The 16,252-nt window shown below is 42.2% G+C and overlaps 1 protein-coding gene across 4 annotated transcripts in view; it reads right to left on the bottom strand.

The window, feature by feature from the left end:
* The window catches only part of PLEKHG7 (pleckstrin homology and RhoGEF domain containing G7), a 73,427-nt gene that overhangs the window by 34,390 nt on the left and 22,785 nt on the right, over nucleotides 1–16,252 (bottom strand). For all 4 annotated transcript variants that reach the window (XM_005571855.5, XM_074007514.1, XM_005571858.5 and 1 more), the window contains 2 exons: nucleotides 13,214–13,341; nucleotides 3,853–3,893 (listed from right to left, as the gene is read on the bottom strand). In XM_005571855.5, the coding sequence (XP_005571912.3) occupies nucleotides 3,853–3,893; nucleotides 13,214–13,341 (169 nt within the window). The remainder of the gene's footprint in view (nucleotides 1–3,852; nucleotides 3,894–13,213; nucleotides 13,342–16,252) is intronic.

Below are 16,252 nucleotides of genomic sequence, written 5' to 3'. Positions count from 1 at the left end.
AACTCTGGACCCTAAGATTTAATTAACATCAGAAGGTACCTCAGACATATTGGTTCAGCCCTTATTTTAGCAGATGACAAAATAAAGCCCAGTGTTAAAGCAACTTGTCCCAAACAATAATTCTCTGTTACAGAATACCAGAACATGCTGGAAACTCTACTTTCCTTAGAATGGAATCACCCACTTACTTTTGTTATAGTCATTTTTTCTTAATAATATTTGTTTAAAAAATCTGATTGCTAAGATAATATATGTTTATTGTAGAAAACTTGAGAAACAAACAACAACAACAACAAAAAACCATGAAATGTGTCTTCACCCTCACATACCCACTGGAAATATCATATTCTGATCACATTAATAATTAATTTTTAAACAGCACAATGTATCATATTCACACATCCTTTTGCAACTTGCTTTTTAAATTTATATTGTGAGCATTTTCTTTTTGGTTCATTCACTATTCTATTGCAATATCATGAATTGCCCACTTACAGAGTTCATTTTACCAACCAAAGCAAGAAGAAGCTATCAAATAACAACGTGCAAGGCTTTTAAAAGTCAGCTTGGCTGCATTTCAAGTGAATGCTTAGGACAAACAATTTTTCGACTTGTTCTGTTGCCTCAGGGTGCACGATATTGGCATGGATCTAAACAGTTTGGTGAAAGTTAATCGGTGTTGTTTTCATGAGCAAGAAAGGCACAGGTTATCTACCGTTGCAGGTAGGGGGCTCCCTGCGCGTCTGAAAAGAGACCCTGTCATAGTTTCAGAATGTGCTAATGGGTTGTGGCTGGTTTCTCTGGTAGGGTTATGGCACTGAAAAAGGAAACCTATTGTAGACTCATTAGCCTCCACAGCAGCAAAGGAATCTTGGAACCAGTTAAAGACCTCCTACTGCAATTGGGACATATGCCTTTTGTTGATGTCTGAAACCATAGCGACTGCATGTTGTGGAAATAAAAAATCAGCAGCCAGTTGGAAAAGAAAGAGGCTGAGACAATGGAAGGAGCATTGGAGTTGTGGGAAAGTGGGTGCCAGCCCCGTGTTTTGAAGGGCACTCACCATGGCTCTCTATGGGTTTGACCAGCCTCCTGGCCAAATGTCTGGGTGGGTATTCCAGTGAGGAGAGAGGAGACCGTTCTCCCAGTGGTCACATTAACTCTTGAAAATGACATGCCCATTTAGTACCTTCTTGCCTCCATTGTGGTAGCAGTAGTTAGGAGAGGCAATGAAAAGCATTTGAAGGTTACTTGAGAGAATACACAGGGTAAAGAAAAGTGAGATGCCAAGGTTAATTCTGGAGTCTCAGACTTAGTAACTAAGAGGTAGGTGGCATGAAGATGTGCAGTAGTCACTGGTGACGTGGAACTGGAGCAAAATTGAAGGTTAAGACTGAATATACACATTTTTGGAGTGATTGACAAATCAATGAGAACAGGTAAGATCTATGAGAGCTCTAACGAGAGAATGAATGAAGGAGTTTCCAGGTCTGGTGTTGGGGACTCCTACAGTTGAAGGAGCAGGGCCACACAGGGCTAGAACAGACTCAAAGCCAGACTTCTTGGAACGCTGGATGCTCCATAGCTTATGAGCTGTGTGTCCTCAGGCAAACTAGTCGACCTCTCTGAATCCATTTCCCCATTTTCAAAATGAGAAGTAATAATGTTAGCTACCTTGTTGGATTGTTGTAGAATTTATGAGTTCACATGTGTTAACTGACATGCATAAACAAGAATACAGGTAAACAGTAACAGTGCCTGGTAATATGCTAGACATCATAGATGTGTTTGCTTTTATTACTAATATTAAACTGATGGGAAGAAAGGAAGGAAGAAAGGAAGGAAGAAAGGAGGAAAAGGAAAAATCTGTAATAGATTGGAAAAACACATCACAACATAGAAGTGTGTTTGTTATATTGATGTGGATTACCATTTATAGAGATATGAATTACGTGATAAATAATGATAAGAGGATAAAGGAAACAATGTTAATTTTAAGAAAACAAGATATTGTGTTCTTGTGAAAGTGAAGCTTCTAGAAATGACTTTCTCTTCATTGCTGAAAACATTTGCTGAGAACGTCCACCAATTATTCTTCCTTTGTGTATCTCCCTCATTGCCTCCCTCCCTCCAACACAGTGCCAACCATTTAGCATGTTTTCCCCCACCACCCACAGTTTACTTGTCAGTCCCATCTTCTCAATTGTGAGCTGATAATGGGCATCTTGGCATCTTAGATATCTGTCCCGGTACTTGGCACAGTTGCTCAACACATGTGTGGAGAACAAGTTGCTTCTTTGTGGGGGAAAAGAATGTATTAATCCCAACAACTTGTAGGAGTGCCCTTCCTTAGCCAAGTTCTTCCCTTCCGAAAGCATATTCTATCTCTCAGGCAGCCCTCAGAGCTTCCCTGTCCTGGATAAGCCCTCGGGAGGGTTTGGGGGAGATGCCCCTTCTCCTGAGATCTCAGATGTGATTGGTGACCAGCTCTGCCTCTGTTTATTCGAGGAAAGAGCTCAGGAGGGGCTGCGTCATAAGCCTTGTCTCAGACCTGTTAGAAAGACAGACAAAGCATGTCTGTAAATGACTGGTGAGCAACAGCCCTGGTGGCAATAGTGTTACAATTTTACTAACAATTTACGATTTGCAGCTCATAATGTTTAAGAGTATGTTCCATATAAACGTTTTATTTTTGGGAAAAAAAGTGAAAGTCAATCATACACTTGGCTATGAGAATAAGTCGTTTTCCAAACCCTAATTAAAGATACTACTACTAGTGATACGGCCAAGATTGACTGAGTGTCTGCGTGTGCCCGGCTCCGGGGTGGGCTCCACATGCATTATAAGGCATTCATTACAACCACCCTGTGAGGCTGGCACTGGTCTTCTGTCTTTTACAGGGAAGATCTGAGCTGAGGGAGAGTAATCCATTTGGCCAAGGTCATAGGGCAGTAGGGGAAGGAGCTAGAATTGGAACTTCAGAGGACTTTTTATTTAGCAATGGGACTTAAAAAATAGCAAGGTGTGTGTGTCATAGAACCACTGCAAATGTCAGCAACTGATGCCAAAGTGATTGGCAAGGCCATGTGGGCAGATTTTTAACAGAATGAGGCATAGTAACAGTCCATAAGGCCCCGCTGCTGCTGCTGGTTGTGGTGTGTAAGTCATGCAACTAGTACTGCTGGGAGAACACAAATCAGTCCCTCTCCTCCCTCTAGAAAACAGGAGGAGTCCAGTTGTCATCATGAACATTCCCTCCCTCTTCCCACAGCATGCCAGAAGGAACGGCTTGACTGTGGCCACCCTTGTCCTAGGCAGTAAAGTCTCAGGGACCGCTGATTGAGATGGATAACTCATCAATTATTGATGGAACCAAGAATGAATTCAAACCCACTAGGATTAATCCAGTCGGCTTTCCCAGAAATAGAAGTGTATTTGCGGAATCTGTTTCTGTCAGGTCTCATTCATTTTTCAATGTTCCCAATATACATGGCACTAACTGCAAACTGGGGCATACATTTGTGCAAGTTTGCTTCATCGAGTGAGCTGCTTTCTAAGCAGCAAGCTATAAATGTAGTGTTGTAAAGCATCACTATATTAGGATTGCTTTGTGTGTTTTTTTTTTTCAGAGCTAATTAACTACTGGCAATTAGCACTGTTTCGCTGCACAAATTGGCAACCCTTGGCATGTTCCATAGCCAATACTACGGATGTGATGATATCATTTATATTTCACGTGCCATCTGTCTTTATGCAAAGATAAAGCAGAATGAAGAGGCTCTTCAGCCATTTCTTACTTTCTTAGCTACAGGAAGCTTAATTAAAACAAAAATGGCAATTTGCAACACTTACCACTCCTCTTTTGGAGAAAGGCCATCTTGGCTTTCTGGATTCTGGGTGAAATTAAAGACAATATATTATTACAAGTACTTAAGAGTTACTAGTGACAGATCATTGCAGTGCTTTACAAAACCTGCTTTTTGAAAATTAGCCAAACAGAATTCATCCTGCTTTAATTATCTTTCTCTTGAGAATGCACAAAATGAATATTTATATTTTTGCAGATGAGTGAATGAAGCAATGTTGCAACCTAAAAGTTGGTGTTCTGTTGCTGCCTTAAGGTGGTATTGTCCTGTTTCTTTACTGGTGTATTATTTAAACTCCTTTTCCTCATCGCTTGAGGAGAAATCTGTAAACTATACTCTAAGATGTTGAGTAATTTATTTAAGACAGGGAACCAGAGCACTTTGGGGCTAAAAGGAGAGGTCCTTCATTTTCACACTGTCTTACCAGAACCCTCCCACCACATGCAAACTTCAGTAGCCTGAGCAAATGGGAGACTTGGAAACTGCCTTCACTCATAATCCCCAGATGTGGTTAAAGGAAGACTCCCAAAATAGAGAACATTAAAACATCACCACTTTTTATGTTGGGGCTTCTTGCTTCTGGCCATCAACTAGGAGTTGCTTCGACTTGAGAAAGAAGCCATTATTCAATCCCTCATTCTTTTGAAGACCAGGAAGGAAAGAGATTCGATTGGGTTCTAGCCTTTTGAATTTTATGCTGTTTGCATAAAGTTGTAATGCTACCTAGCAAAAGCTGAAAATTGTCTCTTAGGTGTGGGTGGCATGTTCTGACCATTCGGTAGACAAAAGGGATGTCTTATACGTCCATCTCTCTTTCTATCAGATCCCCCAGGAGACGGTGTGTAATAATTCAATCAAAGGAAGCAACGATCTGAGCAGCATTAACTGCAAAGATGTGCTTAAGGCACCTTCCCACTGTAACCTTGGGAGGCACCTGCCCAACAGATTATCCTCGCATTCATTTTGACCACGTTATTGATCTTTATTAAAGGGAGGTTAGGTGGACTCTCCCTTAGGCACAAATCAGCTTCACCACACTTAGCTCTCCCCTGCCTGGTGGTAAATTACTATATCCAATTTGAACTGCAATAATTGGGGTCTCTGATCCTTGGCCAATTTCTCTCCTGTGCTTTTCTAGCTTTGGAGCCTTGGGAAAGCTTTGTGAGTATTCAGAAGATTCTTGAGTCTTTATTGAATCCACAATCTTTCATTATCTGTCTTAAATATACAATTTTGCTAAACCAGAATCTTGATTTCAACTATATCTGCGGGTGACTCATATGCACTGCAAAGCGTGAGCAGCACTGCGTTAGCCCATGACTTGGGAACATGAGGTCTCTATTCTAAACTCCTGAGAAGAGGGCAGAGGGGTATAGAGAGGATGCTGCTTATCTTATGCTGTGTGGTATCTACCATGATGCTAGGCACACACAAAAATAACAGCTAGTGAGATGTAGAAGCAGCGATGACCTTGTTCCTTAGTATGTGGTTCTCAAACTGTAGCTGGCATCAGAATCACCTGCAGAGCGTGTTAAAAAAGACTGCTGGCTGGGCGCGGTAGCTCGAGCCTGTAATCCCAGTACCTTGGGAAGCCGAGGCGGATGGATTACCTAAGGTCAGGAGTTCGAGACCAGCCTGACCAATATGTTGAAACCTCATCTCTACTAAAAATACAAAAAAATTAGCCAGGCGTGGTGGTGGTCACAGAGTGAGACTCCGTCTCAAACAACCACCACCACCACCACCACAACAACAAATAAAACAGACTAACAGACTGCTGGACACCACCCCCAGAGTCTCTGATTCAGAAGGTCTTGGGGGTGGGGAGCCTGGAATCTGCATTTCTAACAACTTCTCAGGTGAGGGCAAAGCTGCTGGTCCAGGACAGCCTTTGGGAACCACTGTTCTAGTTGTTAACTAATTGAGAGCATTCTAAAGCCTCTTAAAATGTACTAACCTCTGTTAAGGCCACATTGTGTTTAGAACTAGCTTGGATTTCTAGGGGCATGTCCTCAAGCAGATCACTTAACCCCTCTTGGTTTGTTCACTTGGATTATTGTATCACATAAGACAGTAAGTAGATGTGAAAGAGTCTGTAAAAATAAAGAACTGTAAACATGTTATGATTTATTCACTGGTGGCCCTGGGCTTCACATACAGGAGACTGCAGCTGCCCATACAATAGATGACAGATGATGACAGATGCAGGCTGGTAGAGAGGGTACCGGACTCACAGGCAGGAGCCTTGATTCCATTTCTCTGCACAAACTAGTTGACCCTATGACTAGGCCACTTCTCCTTTCTGGGTCTCACTCACACATATGTGAATGAGGGATGACCTGCTGGTTTTCAAACTCTTTTGTCAGGTGTCCGAGGCTCCTGGGATGCCTTGGAGGTGAGTCTTTGGGGCTCATCCCAGCTGCAAGCATTGCAACTTCACCTGGATTTGTTTTATACATTGGATTTCCAAGTAAGGATTCTTTTGTAAAAAGAACCAAACCAGTTTAAAAACCAACAGCAGAACCGGGGCAGAGCAAGATGGCCGAATAGGAACAGCTCCAGTCTCCAACTCCCAGTGCGAGCGACACAGAAGACCGGTGATTTCTGCATTTTCAACTGAGGTACTGGGTTCATCTCACTGGGGAGTGCCGGACGATCGGTGCTGGTCAGCTGCTGCAGCCCGACCAGCGAGAGCTGAAGCAGGGCGAGGCATTGCCTCACCTGGGAAGCGCAAGGGGGAAGGGAATCCCTTTTCCTAGCCAGGGGAACTGAGACACACAACACCTGGAAAATCGGGTAACTCCCACCCCAATACTGCGCTTTAAGCAAACAGGCACACCAGGAGATCATATCCCACACCCGGCCGGGAGGGTCCCACGCCCACGGAGCCTCCCTCATTGCTAGCACAGCAGTCTGTGATCTACCGGCAAGGCAGCAGCGAGGCTGGGGGAGGGGCGCCCGCCATTGCTGAGGCTTAAGTAGGTAAACAAAGCTGCTGGGAAGCTCGAACTGGGTGGAGCTCACAGCAGCTCAAGGAAACCTGCCTGTCTCTGTAGACTCCACCTCTGAGGACAGGGCACAGTAAACAATAACAAACACAGCCGAAACCTCAGCAGACGCAAACGACTCTGTCTGACAGCTTTGAAGAGAGCAGTGGATCTCCCAACACGGAGGTTGAGATCTGAGAAGGGACAGACTCCCTGCTCAAGTGGGTCCCTGACCCCCGAGTAGCCTAACTGGGAGACATCCCCCACTAGGGGCAGTCTGACACCCCACACCTCACAGGGTGGAGTACACCCCTGAGAGGAAGCTTCCAAAGCAAGAATCAGACAGGTACACTCGCTGTTCAGAAATATTCTATCTTCTGCAGCCTCTGCTGCTGATACCCAGGCAAACAGGGTCTGGAGTGGACCTCAAGCAATCTCCAACAGACCTACAGCTGAGGGTCCTGACTGTTAGAAGGAAAACTATCAAACAGGAAGGACACCTACACCAAAACCCCATCAGTACATCACCATCATCAAAGACCAGAGGCAGATAAAACCACAAAGATGGGGAAAAAGCAGGGCAGAAAAGCTGGAAATTCAAAAAATAAGAGCGCATCTCCCCCGGCAAAGGAGCGCAGCTCATCGCCAGCAACGGATCAAAGCTGGACGGAGAATGACTTTGACGAGATGAGAGAAGAAGGCTTCAGTCCATCAAATTTCTCAGAGCTAAAGGAGGAATTACGTACCCAGCGCAAAGAAACTAAAAATCTTGAAAAAAAAGTGGAAGAATTGATGGCTAGAGTAATTAATGCAGAGAAGGTCATAAACGAAATGAAAGAGATGAAAACCATGACACGAGAAATACGTGACAAATGCACAAGCTTCAGTAACCGACTCGATCAACTGGAAGAAAGAGTATCTGCGATTGAGGATCAAATGAATGAAATGAAGCGAGAAGAGAAACCAAAAGAAAAAAGAAGAAAAAGAAATGAACAAAGCCTGCAAGAAGTATGGGATTATGTAAAAAGACCAAATCTACGTCTGATTGGGGTGCCTGAAAGTGAGGGGGAAAATGGAACCAAGTTGGAAAACACTCTTCAGGATATCATCCAGGAGAACTTCCCCAACCTAGTAGGGCAGGCCAACATTCAAATCCAGGAAATACAGAGAACGCCACAAAGATACTCCTCGAGAAGAGCAACTCCAAGACACATAATTGCCAGATTCACCAAAGTTGAAATGAAGGAAAAAATCTTAAGGGCAGCCAGAGAGAAAGGTCGGGTTACCCACAAAGGGAAGCCCATCAGACTAACAGCAGATCTCTCGGCAGAAACTCTCCAAGCCAGAAGAGAGTGGGGGCCAATATTCAACATTCTTAAAGAAAAGAATTTTAAACCCAGAATTTCATATCCAGCCAAACTAAGTTTCATAAGTGAAGGAGAAATAAAATCCTTTACAGATAAGCAAATGCTTAGAGATTTTGTCACCACTAGGCCTGCCTTACAAGAGACCCTGAAGGAAGCACTAAACATGGAAAGGAACAACCGGTACCAGCCATTGCAAAAACATGCCAAAATGTAAAGACCATTGATGCTAGGAAGAAACTGCATCAACTAACGAGCAAAATAACCAGTTAATATCATAATGGCAGGATCAAGTTCACACATAACAATCTTAACCTTAAATGTAAATGGACTAAATGCTCCAATTAAAAGACACAGACTGGCAAACTGGATAAAGAGTCAAGACCCATCAGTCTGCTGTATTCAGGAGACCCATCTCACACGCAGAGACATACATAGGCTCAAAATAAAGGGATGGAGGAAGATTTACCAAGCAAATGGAGAACAAAAAAAAGCGGGGGTTGCAATACTAGTCTCTGATAAAACAGACTTTAAACCATCAAAGATCAAAAGAGACAAAGAAGGCCATTACATAATGGTAAAGGGATCAATTCAACAGGAAGAGCTAACTATCCTAAATATATATGCACCCAATACAGGAGCACCCAGATTCATAAAGCAAGTCCTTAGAGACTTACAAAGAGACTTAGACTCCAACACAATAATAATGGGAGACTTCAACACTCCACTGTCAACATTAGACAGATCAACGAGACAGAAAGTTAACAAGGATATCCAGGAATTGAACTCATCTCTGCAGCAAGCAGACCTAATAGACATCTATAGAACTCTCCACCCCAAATCAACAGAATATACATTCTTCTCAGCACCACATCGTACTTACTCCAAAATCGACCACGTAATTGGAAGTAAAGCACTCCTCAGCAAATGTACAAGAACAGAAATTATAACAAACTGTCTCTCAGACCACAGTGCAATCAAACTAGAACTCAGGACTAAGAAACTCAATCAAAACTGCTCAACTACATGGAAACTGAACAACCTGCTCCTGAATGACTACTGGGTACATAACGAAATGAAGGCAGAAATAAAGATGTTCTTTGAAACCAATGAGAACAAAGATACAACATACCAGAATCTCTGGGACACATTTAAAGCAGTGTGTAGAGGGAAATTTATAGCACTAAATGCCCACAAGAGAAAGCAGGAAAGATCTAAAATTGACACTCTAGCATCGCAATTAAAAGAACTAGAGAAGCAAGAGCAAACACATTCGAAAGCTAGCAGAAGGCAAGAAATAACTAAGATCAGAGCAGAACTGAAGGAGATAGAGACACAAAAAACTCTCCAAAAAATCAATGAATCCAGGAGTTGGTTTTTTGAAAAGATCAACAAAATTGACAGACCACTAGCAAGACTAATAAAGAAGAAAAGAGAGAAGAATCAAATTGACGCAATTAAAAATGATAAAGGGGATATCACCACCGACCCCACAGAAATACAAACTACCATCAGAGAATACTATAAACACCTCTATGCAAATAAACTGGAAAATCTAGAAGAAATGGATAATTTCCTGGACACTTACACTCTTCCAAGACTAAACCAGGAAGAAGTTGAATCCCTGAATAGACCAATAGCAGGCTCTGAAATTGAGGCAATAATTAATAGCCTACCAACCAAAAAAAGTCCAGGACCAGATGGATTCACAGCTGAATTCTACCAGAGGTACAAAGAGGAGTTGGTACCATTCCTTCTGAAACTATTCCAATCAATAGAAAAAGAGGGAATCCTCCCTAACTCATTTTATGAGGCCAACATCATCCTGATACCAAAGCCTGGCAGAGACACAACAAAAAAAGAGAATTTTAGACCAATATCCTTGATGAACATCGATGCAAAAATCCTCAATAAAATACTGGCAAACCGGATTCAGCAACACATCAAAAAGCTTATCCACCATGATCAAGTCTTCATCCCTGGGATGCAAGGCTGGTTCAACATTCGCAAATCAATAAACATAATCCAGCATATAAACAGAACCAAAGACAAGAACCACATGATTATCTCAATAGATGCAGAAAAGGCTTTTGACAAAATTCAACAGCCCTTCATGCTAAAAACGCTCAATAAATTCGGTATTGATGGAACGTACCTCAAAATAATAAGAGCTATTTATGACAAACCCACAGCTAATATCATACTGAATGGGCAAAAACTGGAAAAATTCCCTTTGAAAACTGGCACAAGACAGGGATGCCCTCTCTCACCACTCCTATTCAACATAGTGTTGGAAGTTCTGGCTAGGGCAATTAGGCAAGAGAAAGAAATCAAGGGTATTCACTTAGGAAAAGAAGAAGTCATATTGTCCCTGTTTGCAGATGACATGATTGTATATTTAGAAAACCCCATTGTCTCAGCCCAAAATCTCCTTAAGCTGATAAGCAACTTCAGCAAAGTCTCAGGATACAAAATTAATGTGCAAAAATCACAAGCATTCTTATACACCAGTAACAGACAAACAGAGAGCCAAATCAGGAATGAACTTCCATTCCCAATTGCTTCAAAGAGAATAAAATACCTAGGAATCCAACTTACAAGGGATGTAAAAGACCTCTTGAACGAGAACTACAAACCACTGCTCAGTGAAATCAAAGAGGACACAAACAAATGGAAGAACATACCATGCTCATGGATAGGAAGAATCAATATCGTGAAAATGGCCATACTGCCCAAGGTAATTTATAGATTCAATGCCATCCCCATCAAGCTACCAATGAGTTTCTTCACAGAATTGGAAAAAACTGCTTTAAAGTTCATATGGAACCAAAAAAGAGCCCGCATCTCCAAGACAATCCTAAGTCAAAAGAACAAAGCTGGAGGCATCACGCTACCTGACTTCAAACTATACTACAAGGCTACAGTAACCAAAACAGCATGGTACTGGTACCAAAACAGAGATATAGACCAATGGAACAGAACAGAGTCCTCAGAAATAATACCACACATCTACAGCCATCTGATCTTTGACAAACCTGAGAGAAACAAGAAATGGGGAAAGGATTCCCTATTTAATAAATGGTGCTGGGAAAATTGGCTAGCCATAAGTAGAAAGCTGAAACTGGATCCTTTCCTTACTCCTTATACGAAAATTAATTCAAGATGGATTAGAGACTTAAATGTTAGACCTAATACCATAAAAATCCTAGAGGAAAACCTAGGTAGTACCATTCAGGACATAGGCATGGGCAAAGACTTCATGTCTAAAACACCAAAAGCAACGGCAGCAAAAGCCAAAATTGACAAATGGGATCTCATTAAACTAAAGAGCTTCTGCACAGCAAAAGAAACTACCATCAGAATAAACAGACAACCTACAGAATGGGAGAAAATTTTTGCAATCTACTCATCTGACAAAGGGCTAATATCCAGAACCTACAAAGAACTCAAACAAATTTACAAGAAAAAAACAAACAACCCCATCATAAAGTGGGCAAAGGATATGAACAGACATTTCTCAAAAGAAGACATTCATACAGCCAACAGACACATGAAAAAATGCTCATCATCACTGGCCATCAGAGAAATGCAAATCAAAACCACAATGAGATACCATCTCACACCAGTTAGAATGGCGATCATTAAAAAGTCAGGAAACAACAGGTGCTGGAGAGGATGTGGAGAAATAGGAACACTTTTACACTGTTGGTGGGATTGTAAACTAGTTCAACCATTATGGAAAACAGTATGGCGATTCCTGAAGGATCTAGAACTAGATGTACCATATGACCCAGCCATCCCATTACTGGGTATATACCCAAAGGATTATAAGTTATGCTGCTATAGAGACACATGCACACGTATGTTTATTGCAGCACTATTCACAATAGCAAAGACTTGGAATCAACCTAAATGTCCATCAGTGACAGATTGGATTAAGAAAATGTGGCACATATACACCATGGAATACTATGCAGCCATCAAAAAGGATGAGTTTGTGTCCTTTGTAGGGACATGGATGCAGCTGGAAACCATCATTCTTAGCAAACTATCACAAGAACAGAAAACCAAACACCGCATGTTCTCACTCATAGGTGGGAACTGAACAATGAGATCACTTGGACTCAGGAAGGGGAACATCACACACCGGGGCCTATCATGGGGAGGGGGGAGGGGGGAGGGGGGAGGGATTGCATTGGGAGTTATACCTGATGTAAATGACGAGTTGATGGGTGCTGACGAGTTGATGGGTGCAGCACACCAACATGGCACAAGTATACATATGTAACAAACGTGCACGTTATGCACATGTACCCTACAACTTAAAGTATAATAATAATAAATAAATTAAAAAAAAAAAATAAAATAAAATAAAAAAAACCAACAGCATGGATAATCCTTAAGTCTCCTCTTAGCTCTCAAAGGCTTTGATTTACCTATCCCAAGAATCTTGAAGAAAACACCCTGAAGATCCTAATTGTTCTTTTATTTCACAAACGAGATGAAGATGCAGCTTTATGCCTAAAGCTGCCTCTCTATCCGACACTCATCTGCCACCGCCACCTCCGCCTCCCCATGGTACCACCCTGGTTGGAAGATACCAGTGTGAGGCTGAAGCCCAGGAGTGGGGTGGGAGAGGAACATGACAGCGATAATGGGGAAGCTACTCACCAGCCTGGAGAGGGCACTCTGATCTAAGATGCTACACCTGTCTCAGGTCTTGGACCTGGGATAAGACATTTGACCGGAAGACATTTTAAGGGAAGAGTCACACCTTATTCATCTCTGTAAATGGAATGCCCAACACCAAGACTGGTACTCAGCTGGTTCCAGTAATTCCAGTAACAGCTGGTGCCTGTTGTCATTGGTGAGGCTGATTCTAACTGGTCAGTGCATCTATTCTACTAATTATTCAATATTTTGAAAATTCCCCCTGGTTATGGCAATATCTGTTCCACAGCGGGCATGGAATGAAAGTATACTGAATGAACAGAACCTGAATTCAGCAGCAGAAGTGGGTGGCATAGGTAATCAGCAGCTCCATCTGACACCAGAAGGTCCCCAGGGAACACCTCAAGTCCAGGTAAGTTCAGCACCACAGAACTCCGCCTGTGCTCGTAGAACCTGTGCTCAAGAGACAAAAGGAAAACCACGCCGAAATATCATCTTACACCACTCAGAATGGCTATTACTAAAAAGTGAAAAACAACAGATGTTGGCATGGTTGTGGAGAAAAGGGATGCTTATACACCATTGGGGGGAATGTGAATTAGTTCAACCGCAAGGGAAAACAGTATGGAGACATTTCAAAGAACTAAAAATAGAACTACCATTCAACCCAACAATCCCACTACTGACTATCTACCCAAAGGAAAAGAAATCATTGTATAAAAAAGACACCTGTACACATATATTTATTGCAGCACTATTCCCCATAGCAAAGCCATGGAACTGACTTAAGTGTCTATCAATGGTTGATTAGATAAAGAAAATGTGTGTGTGTGTACACCATGGAATGTGATGTGTGTGTGTGTGTGTGTATATATATATATATATACACACACCCCCCCCCCACATAGAATACCATGCAGCCATAAAAAAGCATGAAATCAGCCAGGTGCAGTGGCTCATGCCTGTAATCCAAGCACTTTGGGAGGCTGAGGTGGGCAGATCACCTGAGGTCAGGAGTTCAAGACCAGCCTGACCAACATGGTGAAAACCCGTCTCCACTAAAAAAAATACAAAATTAGCTGGGCGTGGTGGTGTATGCCTGTAATCCCATCTACTTGGGAGGCTGAGGCAGGAGAATTGCTTGAACCTGGGAGGCAGAGGTTGCAGTGAGCCAAGATCGCGCCATTGCACTCTAGCCTGGGCAACAAGAGTGAAACTCCGTCTAAAAAACCAAAAACGAAACAAAACAAAACAAAACATGAAATTATTTATTTCCTTTGCAGCAAAATGGATGGAGCTGGAGGCCATTATCCTATGTGAACTGATCCAGATACAAAAAATCAAATATCACATGCTCTCACTTAGAAGTAGGCACTATACAATGGGTACCTATGGACATAAAGATGGAAACAATAGACTCCAAAAGTGGGGAGGGGTGAGGTGGGAGGGAAGTAAGTGTTGCAGAATTAACTACTGGGTACAAAATTCAATATTTGGATTATGGGTATACTAGAAGCCTGATCTCCATGATGCAATATACCCATGGAACAAATATGCACATGTACTCCCTGAATTAAAATATTTTTTTTAAAAGATGCAAGGAGAGATCTTAGAGCTGAGTTAGGCAGGTTCGTAGTTCAGACCACCTCTGTTCATGCAGAATGGCTGCGAGCTGCCTGCTGCCGCTCCGTTAGGAAGGACTGGGAGGCATGGCAGGGCTGTGATGACACAAACGCCCCACACATCTACTCACCACCTCTTCGAGCCTTACTTGCCATTTATGGTTTTGACTAATCCCAAGCAGAAGAGCTCACCTAGACATGTCAACACAAATGCACCCTGCTTGTTCTGACTCGGAAGGATATTAGGAAAAAGACTTCAAACACAGAAGTCTTTGCAAATTATGCAAACTGCCTCAGAAGGCGGCAGGATCCATGGGGGTGATCATGGTACCCCTAATCATCTGAAGCTGGTTGTTTAAAGTCAGCTACTTTTATTTTTCCCAGAGAAAAATGAGAAATATTGTTAGAAAAATTCATCACACTGGACTATCTACCTGCTCCTTTCCCCTGCCCTTCTCCTTTCCCCTGGCCCATTTCATGAAATGTGTCTGTAGGATGTTCACAAAATTAATGGGTGATGTCACAGACATAGTGGGGAACAGTGCCAAAGCCACCAGGCATTTGCTCAGCGATCTCCAAGGAGCAAAACTGGTCAGGCTGGTAAGGGGTCTGTCATGCTGGGGACCTTCCTAATAACATGGAATTATAGGGGCTCACAGTTATCTCATCAGAACTATTCAGATATTTCTTTGGTCTATTCTAAGGGACAGAGATGCAATTTCTTCTGTTTATTGACCAATGTAATCTTTATATTTTCACCAACAAATAGCATATATATGCTACTTTACATAGAAAGAAATTTGTCTTGATTTACCAACAAAGGCATAGCTGTGAATTGCCTGGAAAGTGGAGAGCCCAGGTTTGTCACACCCTTTTGGATGCTATGATTTTGTCTATTGCCATCTAGCACTCTCCCACCCGCAAAGTGGCAGTGCTTGGATCCCTGTTAGTCTCCCTATCCCAGTCCTTCCTCCACTCTTTCCATTTTCCTACCTAGCTGCTGCTCAGGTCCTACCAGGCTCTGCAGCCAAGTTCCGTGCTTCTGACCTTCTATATGAGTGACAGCCTTTCTGCCTGCACTTTCGTCTCTTGCCTCTTAATTGCGCATTCTTGGATCCCATGCCCTCTTTCTTGTCAATATGTCTAATGTTGGAGTGTATCATGCCCTGTTAGGTTCCTCATGCTGCTGATGAAAACCGGTGTATATTAGCATATCCTGTGGAATTAATTATAAATACCTATCCCCAAGTCCCACCGTGGAGATTCTGATTTAGTAGATCTGAAGTGGGCCTCTGTATCTGTATTTTTACCCAGCTCCCTGGATACTCACCACAATTAGAGAACAATTAATTTTGAGGTTATAAGTAACTTGATATAGGCCTTTCCTACCTTTAGGTTTTGAGTATTATTTCACATTTTCAGCCTTTGGCAAAATCTTTTTCAAATCATTTTACTTATGAATAGTAGAACAAGTTGTTTAGGAATTTATAATTAGTGGTCAACTTATATTCCATAATTTTCTGCAAAATATATGAAGTAAGAATGCCTCAGACTGTTCAGATACACATTGTAGACACAAAAGGAAGTTCATTTTCAGTTATAAAAGGCTGCTTCCTCCATGAAGTCTTCCATGATACTCAAAGGAAATAATTCAGATTTATGCACTCCTCTGTGTCTCCACCAGATCAGGGCCTCAACATCTTCTGATTATTGTAACATGGTCACTTCTTACCTTGTTTCTC

This window comes from Macaca fascicularis, chromosome 11 (genome assembly GCF_037993035.2).
Source record: "Macaca fascicularis isolate 582-1 chromosome 11, T2T-MFA8v1.1".
Taxonomy (NCBI): Eukaryota; Metazoa; Chordata; class Mammalia; order Primates; family Cercopithecidae; genus Macaca; species Macaca fascicularis.
This window is presented reverse-complemented; position numbering and strand designations above follow the sequence as displayed.